Source organism: Pyrgilauda ruficollis, unplaced genomic scaffold, assembly GCF_017590135.1.
Source record: "Pyrgilauda ruficollis isolate IOZ18807 unplaced genomic scaffold, ASM1759013v1 scaffold6, whole genome shotgun sequence".
In the NCBI taxonomy this organism is placed as follows: domain Eukaryota; kingdom Metazoa; phylum Chordata; class Aves; order Passeriformes; family Passeridae; genus Pyrgilauda; species Pyrgilauda ruficollis.
The window spans coordinates 758,675-775,300 of record NW_024527710.1 but is presented as its reverse complement, the minus strand read 5'-3'; the positions used below and the strand labels follow the sequence as shown (position 1 = coordinate 775,300).

General features: G+C 39.0%; 1 protein-coding gene across 1 annotated transcript; it reads left to right on the top strand.

The window, feature by feature from the left end:
• The first annotated feature begins 38 nt into the window (after window positions 1–38).
• Window positions 39–7,781, top strand: RTCA (RNA 3'-terminal phosphate cyclase). The gene is made up of 11 exons (XM_041483138.1): window positions 39–225; window positions 322–422; window positions 1,301–1,444; window positions 2,185–2,308; window positions 2,808–2,866; window positions 3,385–3,526; window positions 4,657–4,781; window positions 4,915–4,973; window positions 5,555–5,649; window positions 6,744–6,848; window positions 7,207–7,781. The coding sequence occupies exons 1-11, from the start codon at window positions 181–183 to the stop codon at window positions 7,309–7,311; spliced, it is 1,104 nt and encodes a 367-aa protein (XP_041339072.1). The 5' UTR covers window positions 39–180; the 3' UTR covers window positions 7,312–7,781.
• Window positions 7,782–16,626: the final 8,845 nt, after the last annotated feature.

Here is a 16,626-nt window from a genome sequence, read left to right as displayed (position 1 = left end):
CTCTGCGCCTGCCCGGCACCGCCGCCCGCCCCCAGCACCGGTACCGCAGCATCCCGGGCGCGCCGCCGCCGTCAAGCGCTCCTGGCCCCGGGGCTGCTTCGCCGAGGGCTCGCCGTGTTTAGGGCCCCGCCGGGATCCCATCGGCGTGGCCTCTGCGAGAGACACCGCTCATCCCCAGCCATGGACGGGGATAGGGTGGAGATAGACGGCGGGATCATGGAGGGGGTGAGCGCCAGCGGGCCGCGGCTTACCTGGCACCGGGCAGCGGTACGGTGGGAGGGAAGTGCCGTAGCGCCTGACGAGCGCCGTTTCTCCGTGCAGGGCGGGCAGATCCTGCGGGTGTCCACGGCGCTGAGCTGCCTGCTGGGGCTGCCGCTGCGGGTGCGCCGGATCCGCGCCGGGCGGAGCCAGCCCGGCCTCAGGTGAGACCCTCCCGGGCAGTCCCGCGGCGCTCAGCCGGTCACTTACGGCGTGTGGGGCCCTTCCGGGCTGGGGCACGGCCACGCAAGGCCTCGGCTGCTCTCGTCTGAAACGTTTGCTTTTCCATTGCTTTAAAAGAGCCTTTTTGCTAGAAAATCCCGTCTGTGGCTCTCAAGGAGTGAGGGGGAACGCTGCGGCGTGAAGCGGGCTCGGTTCTCTTGCCGGTGCCCTCAGCGCGGGTCCCGCCCCGGGCCGCACGCAGGGCAGGTGAGCGCGCGGCCCGGCCGCTGCCTCGGAAATGGTTCCACAGGTGCTGAGAGGAACACGCTTTGAAACAGGGAACACACTGATCTAACTGGCATAGCTTACCGAGCGTACAGTGCTAAGAACAGTTAGTGCATATCCTAGTGCTGATACAGTTAGCGTATTTCCAGTGTTACAAACAGTTGGTGTATTTCCTATATAGATTACCCTAACAAATGGAAACAAGTGCAAGGCAAGTACATAGTAAACCTCTTAATTCTGTTGTAGCACTGCAACCGGTTCTGGCTCAGCCAGTGTTGCCATCGTTATCCCACTGCATTTCTGTCCAAGCATTTATCACATTAGGACAAGTGGCTGCTCTTGCATCTCGTCTATCTGTCTTGGGCCCATTCTAGTGGAAAAGATACCAGAATCCTGCATATCCCAGTATGGCCTGAATGCTACTCCTTTGACTCCTGTGATCTCAAATACTGTAGCAACCAGAGTGAATTTCTGGTCCTTGTCTGATCCAAAATTTGCAGCTGTAGTTTTTTAGTCGGTGTTCAGTGGTTCTTTTAATGTAACATAAGCATGTAGTCTACTTGTATGTGTCTTTAAAGTGTATTGTCTCTCTAAGACCTCAGCATCTGTCTGGATTGGAGATCATTCGAGATTTGTGTGATGGGAAGCTGAATGGTGGAGAAATTGGCTCAACAGAAATAACCTTCACTCCAGGGAAGATCAAAGGTGGAACCCACGTAGCAGATACAAAAACAGCAGGGTATGTCTTTGTACACCAGCTTCTGATAACTTTAAAATTATCACACTGAGGGGGGTGGGAGAGGAAAGAACATTTATACTTTGGTAGTGACCCAGGATATGTGACCAAAGAACATGTAGTATAGGCAGGATATGCATGAAGTACATGTGAAGTTTAAAAGTATGACTGATATAAAAGCTGAATGCTTCGTTCATGTCATGAAAAAAACAGCTGCCCATGTCTTTAAAACTTCAGGTGTAATTTCCTCACATTAGTGTGTTACATACCGGACGAAATGCATTAAATTAGATAAGTATCTCACATCCATGAGGTCTGAAATAAACCCCATATAATAAAGTAAATTTTGACATTTTACTTATGCTCATAGTAGCACAGTATGTCATATTGCTCTTTTGGAAATGGGAACATATTCATGTATTAAAATGTTACTGCTGCCTAAACCTTTTCGGCTACCTAAACCCACAGTTTTCATCACTATAGTAAGGAAGATACATAACTTTATTTCAAATGGATCTATTAAAAATGCAATTATTGTGAAACGAAAACTTTCATATTTAGGCTTGCTAAGGACATGAAGTTTTAAAGTGATATCTTTTAAGACTAATAAGTTTATAGATAATTTTAAAAATAAAATACAAAAGTAAATGTTCTAGTAAAATGTTCTTTGATATACAATGATTCTATGGAATTCTATGGATTATGAATGTATGAACATTTGAGTATCTTACAATTGCTTTTAGGAGTGTGTGTCTGCTGATGCAGGTAGCAATGCCCTGTGTGCTGTTTGCTGCTTCCCCATCAGAGCTTCATTTAAAAGGTGGGACTAATGCGGAGATGGCTCCTCAGATAGACTACACAGTCATGGTAGGGAGAAGTTCCTTTGCCTTGGTGCCTCTTCCCTGAACGTGTGTGCAATGTAACTGCTGCTCCTCTGTTGCTCTTACTGCGAGTCTATTTGTGATTATGGAATTAGGCATGGAATATAACACTGTTAGTGTACTGGATGTAGAGAGCAACCGGTGTTTCATGGAATTTCCTGAAACGGCAAATAGTCTCTTTGGTTTTAATTACTACAGAAAATTTCACTTAAAATGTATTCTTTTTTTCTAGAAGTGCTGTGAATTACTCTTCTTTTTTTCTGTAACAAAATCCTTTTACACAAAGTGACATTGAGAATGAAGTATGAGGAATGTCAAATAAGCTATATGAATGAGACTGGCTATCTTTTTTTTTTTAATAATGCAACTGAAATTTTTGTGTTGAGCTTTTTTTTTTTTTTTTTTTTTTTTAAACTGCCTAACATAGTGGGAAATTATCAGTGCAAAATAAATGCACTCTGTGTTTTTATATGTTTATTTTTCAGGTTTTCAAGCCAATAGTCGAAAAGTTCAATTTCACGTTTAAGTGTGACATAAAAAGGAGGTGAGTTGTGGAGCCATGCAGCAGAGCTGGGCCTTACTGAACCCATGTGTGAGCAGAGGCACACACAAGGGGCTCTCAATCAAACTGAGGGGTGAATTTATAATACATGAACTAATCTGCATTAGCTGCCCCTGTGTGTACTGTCACATATGATGAATGGGATAGGGTTGTTGGCTGTCTTTTCTTTTCATTGCTGAGGCTACAGCTGCTGTGTAATGTTTCCTGTTGGCTCCCCTGAGGAGAGCACATGCTGAACAGGCAGTGCATTACTGAGCTTTTTCCAAGGAGCCAGTTAGGTTGGTGTTAGCAAGTTAATAAAATGTGAATTACAGAAGATTACTGTTAAAGAGCCTAATTCTATTATAAGGGTTTCTAAAGCACACATCAGGAAAATTTGTATGTACAATAACAGGGAACATAAAAATACATAGTAAAATATATGAAGAGCCTCCTGGCCCTTTTCTTGGTTTCCTTGTGATCATTGCATTTAATTATGTCCAATTATTGATTCTATATAGGGGCTACTATCCTCAAGGAGGTGGTGAAGTTGTGGTCCAGATGTCTCCAGTCAAAGAGCTGAGCCCAATAAACTTAACAGAACGTGGCACAGTGACAAAGATTTATGGAAGGGCATTTGTTGCTGGAGCGCTGCCTATCAAAGTAAGTGCTCATCATGGCTCTGGTAGCATCCAACTTTATAAAAGCTACATAAAATTGCATGCAATCTGCTCAACATTCCTCTACTCTCCTGTCTTTTGCAGTCTTACACAAGCTAAGCAACCTTATTAAATGGTTTTAATTATTGAGGCTGTGGAATATTATATTGGACATACCTAAAATTCATTAATTACACAGCAGTGTAAAGCTAAAACAGGAAATGAGAACTGTATCCTCATCCTTCACAGACTATTCAAAAGTCTTTGGCATATATTGAGGGATACATTATATCTGATTTATATATTCTTCATATTCTTGTGCATTATTTTAAATCTGAAATTAGGACCCTTGTTCATAAATTTATGAGCACTGTAATAGGTGGAGGCCAGTCTGCAACAAGTTTTTCAACTATTGCTAGGGGTATTAGAACAAGTTAAGGGTAGGTTTAGCCAAAAATAAAAGGAGAAAAATTTGCTCCTTTATATCTCCTCCTTTCTATTCTTCCTGTCCTCAGTGCTGGGATCTCCTTGAGGTTCCTTCTCACATATAGGCTAGGAATTAGTAGAGGAAGGAAGAGGAGAAGCTGAGTTAATTTTTGAAAAACTGTGGACTGCTGGTTTTGGTCTTAAAATCTCCAAATATGTGAATATAGCTGTGATTACATCACAGGAATGGGATAAGCTCCATATGTCCCCATTTGCTTGTAATGTAAAATTGTTAATCTGTGTATTCTCTCTTACAGAGACTATTCTGTACATAATAATTGTGGGGTGGGGTTTTTGCACTTGGTTTTGGGGTCGGTTATTTTTAGAATCCAAAGTTTTTCAAGAAGACTAAAATAAAATTTCTTTCTCTATGAATGAAGAAAAGTTCTTGAATTGATGTTGATATTGATATTTCTACATACATTTCTAAAGCTGTCATTTGTACAGGATTTAATGTTACCTTAATTTTGTAGAAAAACTTTCAGAAAAAAATCACATTCAGTTCTTGCTTGTAGGGGTTTATAACAATCCTTTGTTTTTCTAATTAATAAAGGGTTAATTCGGAGATTAACTGTAATAATTGAATTTATGAGGAAAAAGTATTGCTATATTACATAGTTTAATTACTGGGTTTATGTCTTGTCTTAGCTGGCAAAAGACATGTCAGCAGCAGCAGTGAGATGCATCAGAAGAGAAATCAGAGACCTGTACATTAACATTCAGCCTGTCAGAGAACCTGATGATCAAGCTGTTGGGACTGGAAGTGGAATAATGTAAGATGAGTCCAAGCTTTCTATTGTTACTTCTAATCTTTTTGGTTAATTAGCTGGATCTTGATTACATATCTGATAAATAAACTGTAATATGAGGGATTTTGATTTTAATTATTTTTGGTTTTCTGCTTAGTATTGTTGCAGAGACCTCAACGGGTTGTTTGTTAGCTGGGTCATCACTTGGCAAGAGAGGTAAGAATTCCATGAATTTTTTGAGACTTAATTTAATATACCAATAACAAATAGGAATCTGAAGTATCATCTGTATAAAGATCTGATGCCCTGAATGTTTAATTTTTAAATACATGCTTTTAGAAATAAAGGACAACAGAAATTAGCAGATTTAAAACACAGTAAATGGAAATTTACAAAAATTACAGAACTGTTAACTTTACCTTGTACCAGAATGGAGAATCACTGGAAATATTTCTGAACTTTAGGAGCATAGACTTTGTGTTTTACATTTGAAGTTTTTGCTCAAGAGTGAATCTAGATTAAAATGAATGGAAGTGATCTTGGTTTTAAATTATTTGAATCAAATGTTTTTCTGACTAAATGAAGCTACTTTCTTTCCACTGCTTAGGAAGTATGAACTATATATGAGCATAAGATGGGAAGGGTTTTTATAAGCAGACATTTGAGGCAAGAGCATTAGGTTTAAAGAAAAGAAGATCTAAAAAGTTGACAATTTCTTGGGTTGCTTTCTAGGTTTTCTTTTTTTTTACTTTTAAAACTTTAAATAGTAATTTTCAGCTTTCTGATTTCTCTCTTAGGAAAGAATGCTGACAAGGTTGGCATTGAAGCAGCTGAGATGCTGCTTCAGAATCTTAAACATGGTGGAACTGTGGATGATTCTCTGCAAGACCAAGTAAGGTTCCTACATGTGTTTACATGAAGTTGAAGTAGCAAGAACATGCATGCACTACTTGTAAACAATATTCATCTGAATAGGGAAGGAACAAGATGTTAGTTAGTAGTCTCAGAGATTTGTAGTCACAACATCACTAGAATTAGCAAATTACATACAGTTTTTAGGAAACACAAATGCTTTTAGCATTGCACCAACCCTTTCTCTAACCCTCAGTAAATATGGAAGAAAGAGGCAGGAATTTGCTTCTATTTGGCATTCCATGTAGTGCAGTGATAATAGCTCCCTCCTTACATATATAGGTTGATACTAAGGGAAGGCACTAGAGAATATCTAGGACATGCTCCCAATTATCTTGTTCCCCTAATTTAATTTGATAATGAAGGCTCTCCACTGCCTTATCTTAGCCTGATAAGAATCTTGGGCTAGTTTAGCTAGGATGATGCTAACTCTTAGCTGGAAACACCTTGGCACACATTAATATTATGTAGTATAGTAAGTATGTGGGTTTTGGACTCAGCCTACCGTTTTCAAAGCATGCAAGTACCATTGATGGGAACAAGCCACAGCCAGAGTCACTGTGTGTGGGAGCTGCACAGAGTTAATCGCACCTTGCAGTATTCTTGTTATGGTGATGTTTTTAAGTCAAATCAAAGGTTTTTAGATGTCTGTCTGCTAAATATGTGATCAGGAAGTGTTTGAATTAAAGTACCTCCTCCTGAGTTTCTCTCCATGTGGGTAAACTACTAATCTGGAGTCTGATGTGACTTTGGGGAATTTTGGGGTAATACAGTGGGGGAGAGCCAAGTTAAATGTAGTAATAGGAATTAAGGGCCAGGAATTCAGTAATAGGAATTCAGGGGCAAACTCCACTGTGGAAAAGTAGCCCTTCTGTAATAGGCATTACAGTAGCAATCTCCGAATTTCTAGAGCCATGGATCACTCTTCAAAGTCAGCTTCATGAACTTTTGTGAAACTTGGAAGACTAAATTTTTATATTAACAGACATTTTACATGTTTTAGTTGGGTTTTTTAATCAATAAATTCCTAGAGTCTGAAAAATTATTTAATAATTACCTTTCCATCCCTTTCAGCTGATCATTTTTATGGCATTAGCAAAGGGAGTGTCTAGAGTGAAAAGTGGACCAATTACACTTCATACTCAAACAGCTATACACTTTGCAGAGCAGCTAACAAAGGTGAGTCCAAACATTCAGGAAGTTTCACCTGTCAATTTTCTTCCAGTAACTTGGCAATGTACAGTTCATCAGGCAATGTGAGCTGAACTTGATCATGGAGGACAAGCATTGATAAAACAATTGCTATGGTATTTACCTGGGAGTTTTCCTGTAGAAAGTGAGCATACTCTAGAGTTAAAGGCTTTTAGAATAATTAGATACTTTTACCACATTTATTTAAATGGGTTTTTAAATTAAATCTGTCAAAGCTGTAATAGCATAAACACGTGGCAAATCAATTATTGGACATCTGATACTCAATATTTAAACTGCTGTATGTGATAACTTAATTAGTGTTGTATTTCTAATCCTCTTCTAGGCCAAATTTACTGTGACAAAATCAGAAGAGGAAGACCCTGGTAATGATACCTACATCATTGAGTGCCAAGGAATGGGGATGATAAACTCAAATTTACAGTGTTAAAGAAAGAAAAGGCAGCAAGCTGCCAAAAGCAACACTCAACATACCTCAGTGATGTATTGCACTACACTTCATTGGATGTATGATCTGCCTGAAGAGGAGGAGCCTTCTGTCACATCAGAGTGATTTAACTTGAAGGTTGATGTCAGTCTTTTCCTTGGTATGGTGAAAATCTGTCATGTGAAAAATGAAAACTTTACTTTGTTTTTTTTACTATTAGCAGCAAAATGAGTAGCAACAGGACAGCAAATAGCATATACTATATGTATGCAAGAGCTTCAGTTAGAGGCTTTGAACTTTACCTAAATAGAAAATAACTATTTTAGTTCAGTATTTCTTTCACTTTTAAAAACTGTAAGTTTTGTTCTCTGGAAACCTTCATGTTATGAGGTACATGGAATGAAATGCGCCATCAAATCTGTATTGCTGTTCTTCCGTAGCTATTTGCTAAATAATAAAGCAGTATCACCCTATAACAGGCTGGTATTTATATTTGCTTTTATGTCAGCAGGTTATGCTTGGGAAAGGTGGATACAAAATAACTTTCCAGCAGCATAGTTTATTTTTCCTCTTGCAAAAAGAAGACTAAATGCATAAGATAATCTTTTAAATCTTCTTTTTTCATCTATTGTATAATAGATGCTCAGGCAAGCTAAATCAATGTACCATATTACATCCCAGACACCAAGTATTAACTCCATGATTTGATTTTATTTTCTAGCTACAGTTGTCCTTGTCACTTAGCATGCTAACTGAGGCTACATTTTCACTGAGGTGGTGTTCTTTTTGAGGGGAGTACTTAATTTCAGCTGACAGTAGGGTGCTGTTGAACACACATATAGACACAGTACCTATGTGTATGGACATGGAGCACTGTAAATACACACAGTTTGTGTAGGCATATAAAACCCAGGGGTGTTGTCCCCTATCTGGGCATTAAGTAAAGAAGAGCTTCTACCAGGCTGGTGTTGATCATGCTACAAAAACTTTCTCTAAAGTAGAAGGAAGAAAGGAGAAGTAGGGCACCATTGGTTTTGCATATGAAGACCCCAATCAAGGAGTTGGAATCACTTAACCAAAACTGTATAAATGCACTCTGGAAGCTGGAATTGATTTCCAAGTTTCTCAGCCCATCCTGCAGCCATTGTTCTAAGATTTTTTTTTTCCCTCAGTTGTGACTATTGAATCTAACTGCTAAAGATGCAACTTGAGGTATTGTTTGCTGTACTAATTAAGATAATTACTTAATGCATTACTGTACATTTCTAATACCAGGAAAAGCCTTCGCTAATATCCAAAAAAGTTCACCAGCTATCCACTTAACAGTATTCTGTCTTCTTAGGGTTTTCCCTGTAGTGCAAAGAAATGCTATTAATTTCCAACTAATTATTTTTCTCTAGTACTGGGAGTAGTCTGAAGGGGGCAATAGTAACACACTGAAGTAATTTTGGATCACAGACTCTACATCCTTTGAGGAACACCTCTCTCAGTTACTCAGCCGTGCTGGTAATGATTATCTGTTTTTCCTTTTTTAAAGAATTCTGAATGTATTTAAAAAAAAAAAAAAACCTTGAAAGAAAATCCCAAGGAAATTTCTGTCTGTGCTTAAGAAAACAAGATCTTAAAACCACATTTGAATGGATCTTTACCTGTTTTCATTATTCAAAAGGTTAATATGCTTGACTTGGTATTTGAATGTACAGACTTTGTTACCAATGAAAGTTTTAAAAAATATTTTTAAAAAATATTTTTTAAAAATCACTAAATAAACCAAAATTCAGTTGAACAAAAAAAATCTCATTGAAAAATTGAAGTGCAATTTTTGTCTTCCAGACATAGAAAAACATGTAAATGCTTTTTCAGCCAATACATTTAACAAATATTAACAAATCCAGGTCACCAGTGATGCCTTGAAAGGATACCTAGAACAGAGGCTAGACAGAGCTAAAGGAATAAAGTAGGTGTTTTTTAAAAAGGCTTTCAAAGGATACACCTTGGGCAGTACAATAGGCTCCACCCAAGATGGATGCCAGGTCACAAGCTCTCGCACCTTTATGAGTTTTGGTCCATTTACATACTGGGGTTAATTGTCCAATTACAGCTCCAGGTTTTGCAGTCCCATCCCCCCAGATGGCTCTCCTCAATTCGCTGTGGTTTGCACTTTTTGTGTCTGAAGCTCCAACACTGTCCTTGGTTCTCGGGCTGGAAAAGGATTGTTTTGTCTGACTAAACTGTGAAGAGAACTTGCTGACACTTCATATGAAGTTTAGAGTTATACACTAATGCAGTACAGAATCTGGAAAATATGAAAGCTAAATATGAAAGTCTGTTCCACAGAGCAGCTGTCATTACTAACTGGCAGTCCTTGCTGGTTTCCTGGCAGGCCTGGTCAGGCACCCAGCCCTCGCTCCTTGTGACCCGACCTCAGGGCCAGCAGTGGGCTGGGGGGAGGCTGCAGAGCTGCCCCTTCCTTGCTCGCCTTGTCATTGTGAAGGCTGTCCCCTGCTGCCATCCCTGCTGGGCTTCCTGCACTGGAGGAGGCTGGAGCTGATTTGACAAGGATTTACATGCAAACTTTTTCTCCTCGGGATCAGAAAAGCTTTAGATGGGAGTCATCCACAACAGGTTTTACTCCTTAATGGGATTAAATTCCCCAAAAAATTGTTACCCCCTGCACCTGCTACACACACAGAATTTTGTTACCCAGGCCCAATTCACATCCTGTCACCTCATGGTAACCTCTTATCAGGAAATGTTTATTGTAATTCCTCTTCTTTTTCTACATATCATAATTACTCTTCATTACATATATACTTGATCAAATTTTAACTGGAATGATAAAAACCATTAAATGAATTTGGGATTACTGCTATCATTCATATTCTACCAGCTTTCTACCTTCCCTTTTCAATGGGGTTCTGTACCACAAAACTTAAATCCTCCAGGCTTACATTTACTTTCAATTCACTTGATTTTAAAACTACAAGTCAAAACACGAGCTGGAGACCTTGTTAGTTCACACTCCTACATTGCACATGCTGTATGTATTTAAGCTTAAATTTTACAGCATAAATAATTCTTAATGCAGTGTGTGCAAATTCGTTGTTGGTAGTTAGTAGTGTAATTTTTTTCTTTATTTAAGCACCCTGTCCTCTTTGAATATTAACTGATATTTACAGGGCATTACTGGAAGCTTTTTAACTTCCATTTTTATCCATTTACAATCACAAATTTTTTAACTATAAGGTTGGATTAAGTCACTTAGAGAGAATGTATTAACCTTTTGTTCAGGAAGAGATGAGACATTGCTTGCACCTGCTCCACAAATATGCACTGGGTTTTCTTATGTTAATCAGGCACATTTGAATCTTATATAAAAACTTCAGTGTGGGTGTACAGATACAACTAAGATGCTTACATTTAGTACTGCTCAAACAAGTAGTGGCAATGACTCAGAAGTTCTATGTACCAAGGAAATGGGATAAATCCTCTCCAACTCTGTGTCTCTGGTGTACTTGCATGAAAGACAATTGTGTTTGGATGAATGCAATGATCAGAGGCACTTCACTCAGGTATGTGGGGACTGGGAGTTGCAAGACAAATAATACGGGCATTATATGCAGCCAGTTACAAAACTTTCTCCAGGAAATACTGCACTCTGGTCCTGATGGAACTCTGTTCCTCCCAAAAAAGATATTTTTGAACCTTTTCTCATTTCATGCCCTTAGATCATCTGGTGACTGTTCCTCTTTTGAGCCCGGGTGTTTTGTTCTGGTCACTGAAATGTTGTGGCATGTTCACCATTTTCTAGCCCATGTTGAGACCACTGCATCCAGTTTTGGGCCCCTTCATCCAAAGAGAACACCAGTGGTGAAGTTGGTCTGGAGCTGGAGCTCTGTGAGGAGGGGCTGAGGGAAGGGGACTCGCTCAGCCTGGGGAGGGAATGGGCTCGGACCTACCAGCAAATGGCCAGTGCCTGCACAAGGGTGAGGGAGGAGATGGAGTCAGGCCCATGGTGTGTGGCAGAGGGTAAGAAACAGAAATGAGAGATGCTCAGGCTGGCCAGAGCCCTGACTGACCCAGCTTGAGCTTAGGGCTCACCCTGCATTGTGCAGCAGTTTTGACCAGAGCCCACCTGTGATCTCTTCCCACCTCATCCATTGATTCTGAAATCCCTATCTGGCAACTAATCATTATCCAAACATAGTGTGGAAGAATTCTCTAAAATATTCTAGCACAGGTTATCTATAAGTGACAATGCTGAAATCAGCCAGAGGATAAATAAAACACTACACAAAACAAAGGTGTATATAGGGAAAAATTGCCAACACAAATTATTTAGAATGTGAACAATTAAGAAATGTTAGAATTAGAGCTACATCTTGAATTCAAAAGAAGTGACTGCAAACACAGACATCAAATCTGTTGGTGATTGGAGAGAATGGGAAGTAATATCAGTATCTAGTAATCAAGTAAAATAGGTCAGCTGAAAAGTGCTTCCCTAATATTTGACTGCAGAAAGGTCAGTAAAGGCAGGTAAAACAAGTGAGAACGCAGTACTGCATAAACTTGGGCAGAACCAGATTTTTTCTTTTAATCCCAGATTTTCTGTTGCCTTGAAGACCAAAGTTCAAGGCTTAGGAAGCCTACTGATAAGTGCACTTAAAAGCTAAAAGCCCTTGTGGAGTGCGCATTTGGAGAATGTCCCAGTGCAAGCTGTGCAACTTTGAATTTTTGTCCCACCCAATTGTCTGTCCTCTGCCCAGGAGGCTTTCTGTGCAATGCTTTCCATATCCAAAAAATTTGGGATCCCATAATGATAGGACATTCACTAGAACAAGGAACTCTTATTTGAAACTCACACTTTCAGATAATAACAGAACCTTTTTTCTTCACATGAAACTTTTTTAGGATTGAATTTTAGACATTTTATGTCACACCATACAAGTTTTCAAAGATCCATTAAAAGAACAAATATTAGCTCAGAAAATAGCTAATGTTAGTTTTCTTTCTCTCCTTCCAGAGATATTTTTCAAGCTACTTTAGACTTTCATTATCAGATAAATGATTCCTATATAAAAAGACAATTTGTGACAGGGTTTAATTATTTTTTTTCATATGGAAACCACTCTATAAACAGAATTTTACATGCATTGCACTCTTCTAGTTTATACAACGCCAGCTGACTTGAAGTTTATCCAACTCTTGTAATCCAGAAATGCTCTAGTAGATCATATGTTTTCTCAGTTATTAATGTTTGTAGCATCAGCACAAAGTCAGGCTTCTGTTACTTCTTTCTTATATTGGTATTGCATTCCATTAAAAAAACTGATGAATAAAGCATTCACTTTTTAACAGAATGGGCCTTACAGAAAATGTCTGTAATGCAGACTAAGACAAATTCCATTATACTGTGTTTTAGAAACAGCAGTCAAGGCTTCATTGTAATATAATAGCAAATATTTGCTTTTAATATGATGAAACCATAACTGGGAATTTACATTTTTTAAACTGAAGATGGAACTTGGGCAATAGACATAAATTAAAATGATTATTAAATTATATCATTTGGAAAGAAAGGAAGGAAGAGTAAGAAGTGAGTATAAACATAATTTCCATAACTTTTCTTCTACCATCATCTCCCCAGATTCTCCAAACACAACTATGATTTTGAATTCTACTTTGCTGAAATGGCTTGCTAAGAAATACTTTACAGCAAATGTTTTATGCTCACTCAATATACCTTTCAGCCATGAAAATTTACCAATTATATTGCTTTTTACAAAAGTTAGTCTTTTCTTCCCCTGCTCTGTTTCTCAACACTCCTTAGGTTTTCCTTTTCCCCCTGATCAAAGATGGGTTAAAAGTTAGGCCCTCTATCAGCACCTCTCTATTCTAAGCTGCAAGCACATAGAAAGAGTCTCAATTCACAGCAATTAAATTCACAGAATATCCAAGTAAGTCAAAGTTGTTGCTCTGAAGTAACACTGGAAAGCACTGACCCTGACTGAGCAGGGAATATCAACAAGCGCTGACAAATCTTAGATAGCTACAGTGGACTCGTCATCAGAAATGAGGATAAGCACATGGCCCCCTTATGTTAAAGTGATTTGGTGGTGCTGTATAAATATCTCTTATCAGAACAGGATTGCTAGCATTCTCTGCTATGTGGGAGAGTTCATTTTCATAATAAAATTAACAGATGTAAAACTATAAAGAAAGATTCTGTAAGCTAAGCTGAACTGTATGAACTCAAAACAGGACTTAAAAATTAATAACATTTCGTAAAGACCAGCAAATCTTGGGCCTTCTAGCTATTCAAACTTTTCATCTTTTTATCCCCACATATTCCCCACATCACAGCTCTGGGCTTTGAACTTCAGCTCCTCAGTTTTACCAGTGATCTTGCTACACACTGTTGAGTTCTCAGCTGAAACATTCTTATTATTACCTCTGCTGGGTTTATTTTTCCTCTTTCCATTCCAAAATGTAGAAGACTCTGCCCTCAAAAGAATTTGAAAATATCTCTTAATTCTGCTTTGGTTTTTTTTCTTTATCTCTTTTTCAGTTATAAAATGGAATTATTTCAAAAAACAGCTACAAAAAAAAATCAGTCTAAGCTGCTGATTTTGTTGAAGGGAAAGGAAAATATATATGCAGCCATCACATGGAAACATTTAAATGTGCTGATTTCTTTCACCTAATTAACTACATTGGAATTACATTAATTATATTGGAAAAATATTTTCAAACTTGATGGACTTCTGGAGAAAAAGTTAAATTGTTTAGAAGTTTCCCTTCAATAGGACAGAGCCTTCAAAAGGACAGGCCCTTTCAATAGCACAGAGCCTGCTGCCAGGTAAAGTTGAGAATATTTACATACCTCTATGAAGCCTTGATTCCAGAAGTGGCTCTTTGTATTCCCACTGAAGTTTACAATCGTTGCAGTGTGCTCAGCTCCTCTGAAATTGAGGATATATTTAAGTTTTCTTGCCTTTTTTTTTATCAGTTGTAAAACCTGCACAGATGAAGACAGCTTTAATTAGTAAAAATGAAATAGACTATTTAGAGTGGGTTAAGATAGTACAAATGCCATATACTAAACTAAAATACTTTCTATATTAACCCTTAGTGCTTGCAGTGAGAAATTAATGTAACAGAATCAGTGATAGCCATCTTCACAGAAGAAAAGGTCAATGTGATGGTGAACTAACTTCCTTTGAACATAGTTTGGTCAGTCAGCAAAAAAAGTTTTTAAACTGTGCTTTTAGATAGATTTGTTTGCTTCCGTCTCATAGGACGGTGACCTCCAGGACAAGATTTATGTCCTCTGACTGCAAGCCAGATTCCTGTATCCTGTTTATTATTTAATATGTGCTCTGTAAAATAAGCACAATTCAAATGCTTTGCCATTCAGTCAAGAGTCAAATCCAAGCCCGTATTTAGACAGAAAGTAGGTGTTTTATCCAATGATTATTTAATGATCCTGAAAGAGAGCCAATGAAACTTTCTCCCATATGAGACCCCAGTTATCCTGGTTATCATGCACGATAAAAGGAGAGGCTCTGTCCCACAGCAATTGGACAGCTAGTGATTGCTGCAGTTTGGAGGGGAGGGTAGTTAAATCCATTCTGGCAGAGGAAGAAGTTAACACATGGGTGTTTCACTCCCTGGCAGATGCTTCAATACACATATTGTGAAAAGAAGGAAACCCTACCACCTCTTGTTCTGACTGTTAAATGACTGCTGTGACGTTCTGCTCAAAAGGCTGTTAGTCCCCCTCAATACAAGATCACAAATGAAAGGAATGACCATCCTGCAGGGTGAACTGAGGTTTGAACTTGCCCACATAACCCTTAGGCTCAGTAGCAACCACCAAGAGTTTGGATGGTTCCCTGCTCCACTACTCACAGGCTGCACAGCGAGCCTGGGAGCACAAACCGAGGCTGCCACTGTCCAGGAATTTGTGTCAGAGCCAGCCACCACAATCTAACAATTTTTACTTGAAGCTTCTTCTCCCATATGTGAGTGCATGAAATTCAAGTTTCCAGTAAATCATAAGCATGCTGTTTCTGAGATCCACTACTTCCCTGGATGTGTAGTATGGGTAAGAGAAATAAGGACAAAATTCAGCAGAAGAAAGTAAGAAAATCTCAGCAAAATGTGCACGATTTTCCATAGGATCTCATGACATATTACAAAATTTCTGACAGCTAGCAGGTTTAAATTACCCTATTTATCTAAGCTTCTCTTTCTTTCATTCATTCATTCATCTGTTGCAGCATGTGAGCCTGTGAAGAAGTGAGCAATGCCCATTTCCTGCACTGCAGTCTATCAGTGTCTCCATCTTGCAGACTCAGTTGCAGCTGAGCCAAGTACTTAAGACAAATAGAATCACGTTTTTTTTAAAAATTGTCTTTTTTGCTTCTTTTTTTTTTAATTTCCCTTTCTGCTTCTATTTTTATTTTTCATGTTCTGCTTTCAAGTACATTTCTTTCCTGTTTTATGTGCATTTCTCACCTTCTCTCCAGCTTTCCAGTTCTCTCATTTCCCTTTTCCCCCTTCCTCTCACATTCACATCTACTTAGACAGGCATTACAATATTAAAGTATTGTTAAACTACAGAATTAGAAGCACAGTCTGGCTCCAGTTAACCTTGGTCCTTGTAAAACCACTTTACTTCCTGAGAACCACAATTGGAGAGGCAGAAAACATTCAAGGACATCTGTGGAAGCCCCTCCTACAGCGTAAATGAGCAGAGGCTCAGTTCCCGTAAATGCAGCACCAGCCTCTGCCTGCAGAGACAGCTGCAGAAATGGCAGTTCATGACATCTTATGAAATAGAAGGAATACTGGATTATGGGATTCACGGTTTTTCTGCATAAATAGAAGAGAGACATCCTCCTACAGAGCTGGGTTGGGGTTTTCTGCATCAAACAATTTGTTAGTTAAACCACATGAAACTGAGGCAAATTAAGCTCGTGCATATAGTGCTGTAGCTGAGCCTATGTTTATGGTCCGGTTCCTGGAGCCAGCTGCACCCACAGAGCCTAGAGGGATAGACTTTCATGGGAACCAGGCTATCCCCATGTCTGAGTCACTCCTCCTGGCAAGTTCTTGGCTCACCCAACTTAGACAAAGTGAGATTTAATGTGTAGGCAGCATGAATTATCTGAGAGTTCTGGCTCAAGGAAGCTAAAAAGTAAAGTCAGTCAAACACCATTCTAGCAAAAATGGATCCCCAATGTATACACGGACATTTGTGAGGGCTTGCAATTACCTTTCAGTCCTTAGCAAAAAGAGTTATTGGCCCGTAGA

Excerpts from the sequence above, each read along its gene's own strand:
- RTCA (XM_041483138.1), top strand. The coding sequence starts at position 181 with ATGGACGGGGATAGGGTGGAGATAGACGGCGGGATCATGGAGGGG. Across the intron at positions 4,782-4,914 it reads GGGACTGGAAGTGGAATAAT|TATTGTTGCAGAGACCTCAA; the intron begins GTAAGATGAGTC and ends TTTTCTGCTTAG. Across the intron at positions 6,849-7,206 it reads TTGCAGAGCAGCTAACAAAG|GCCAAATTTACTGTGACAAA; the intron begins GTGAGTCCAAAC and ends ATCCTCTTCTAG.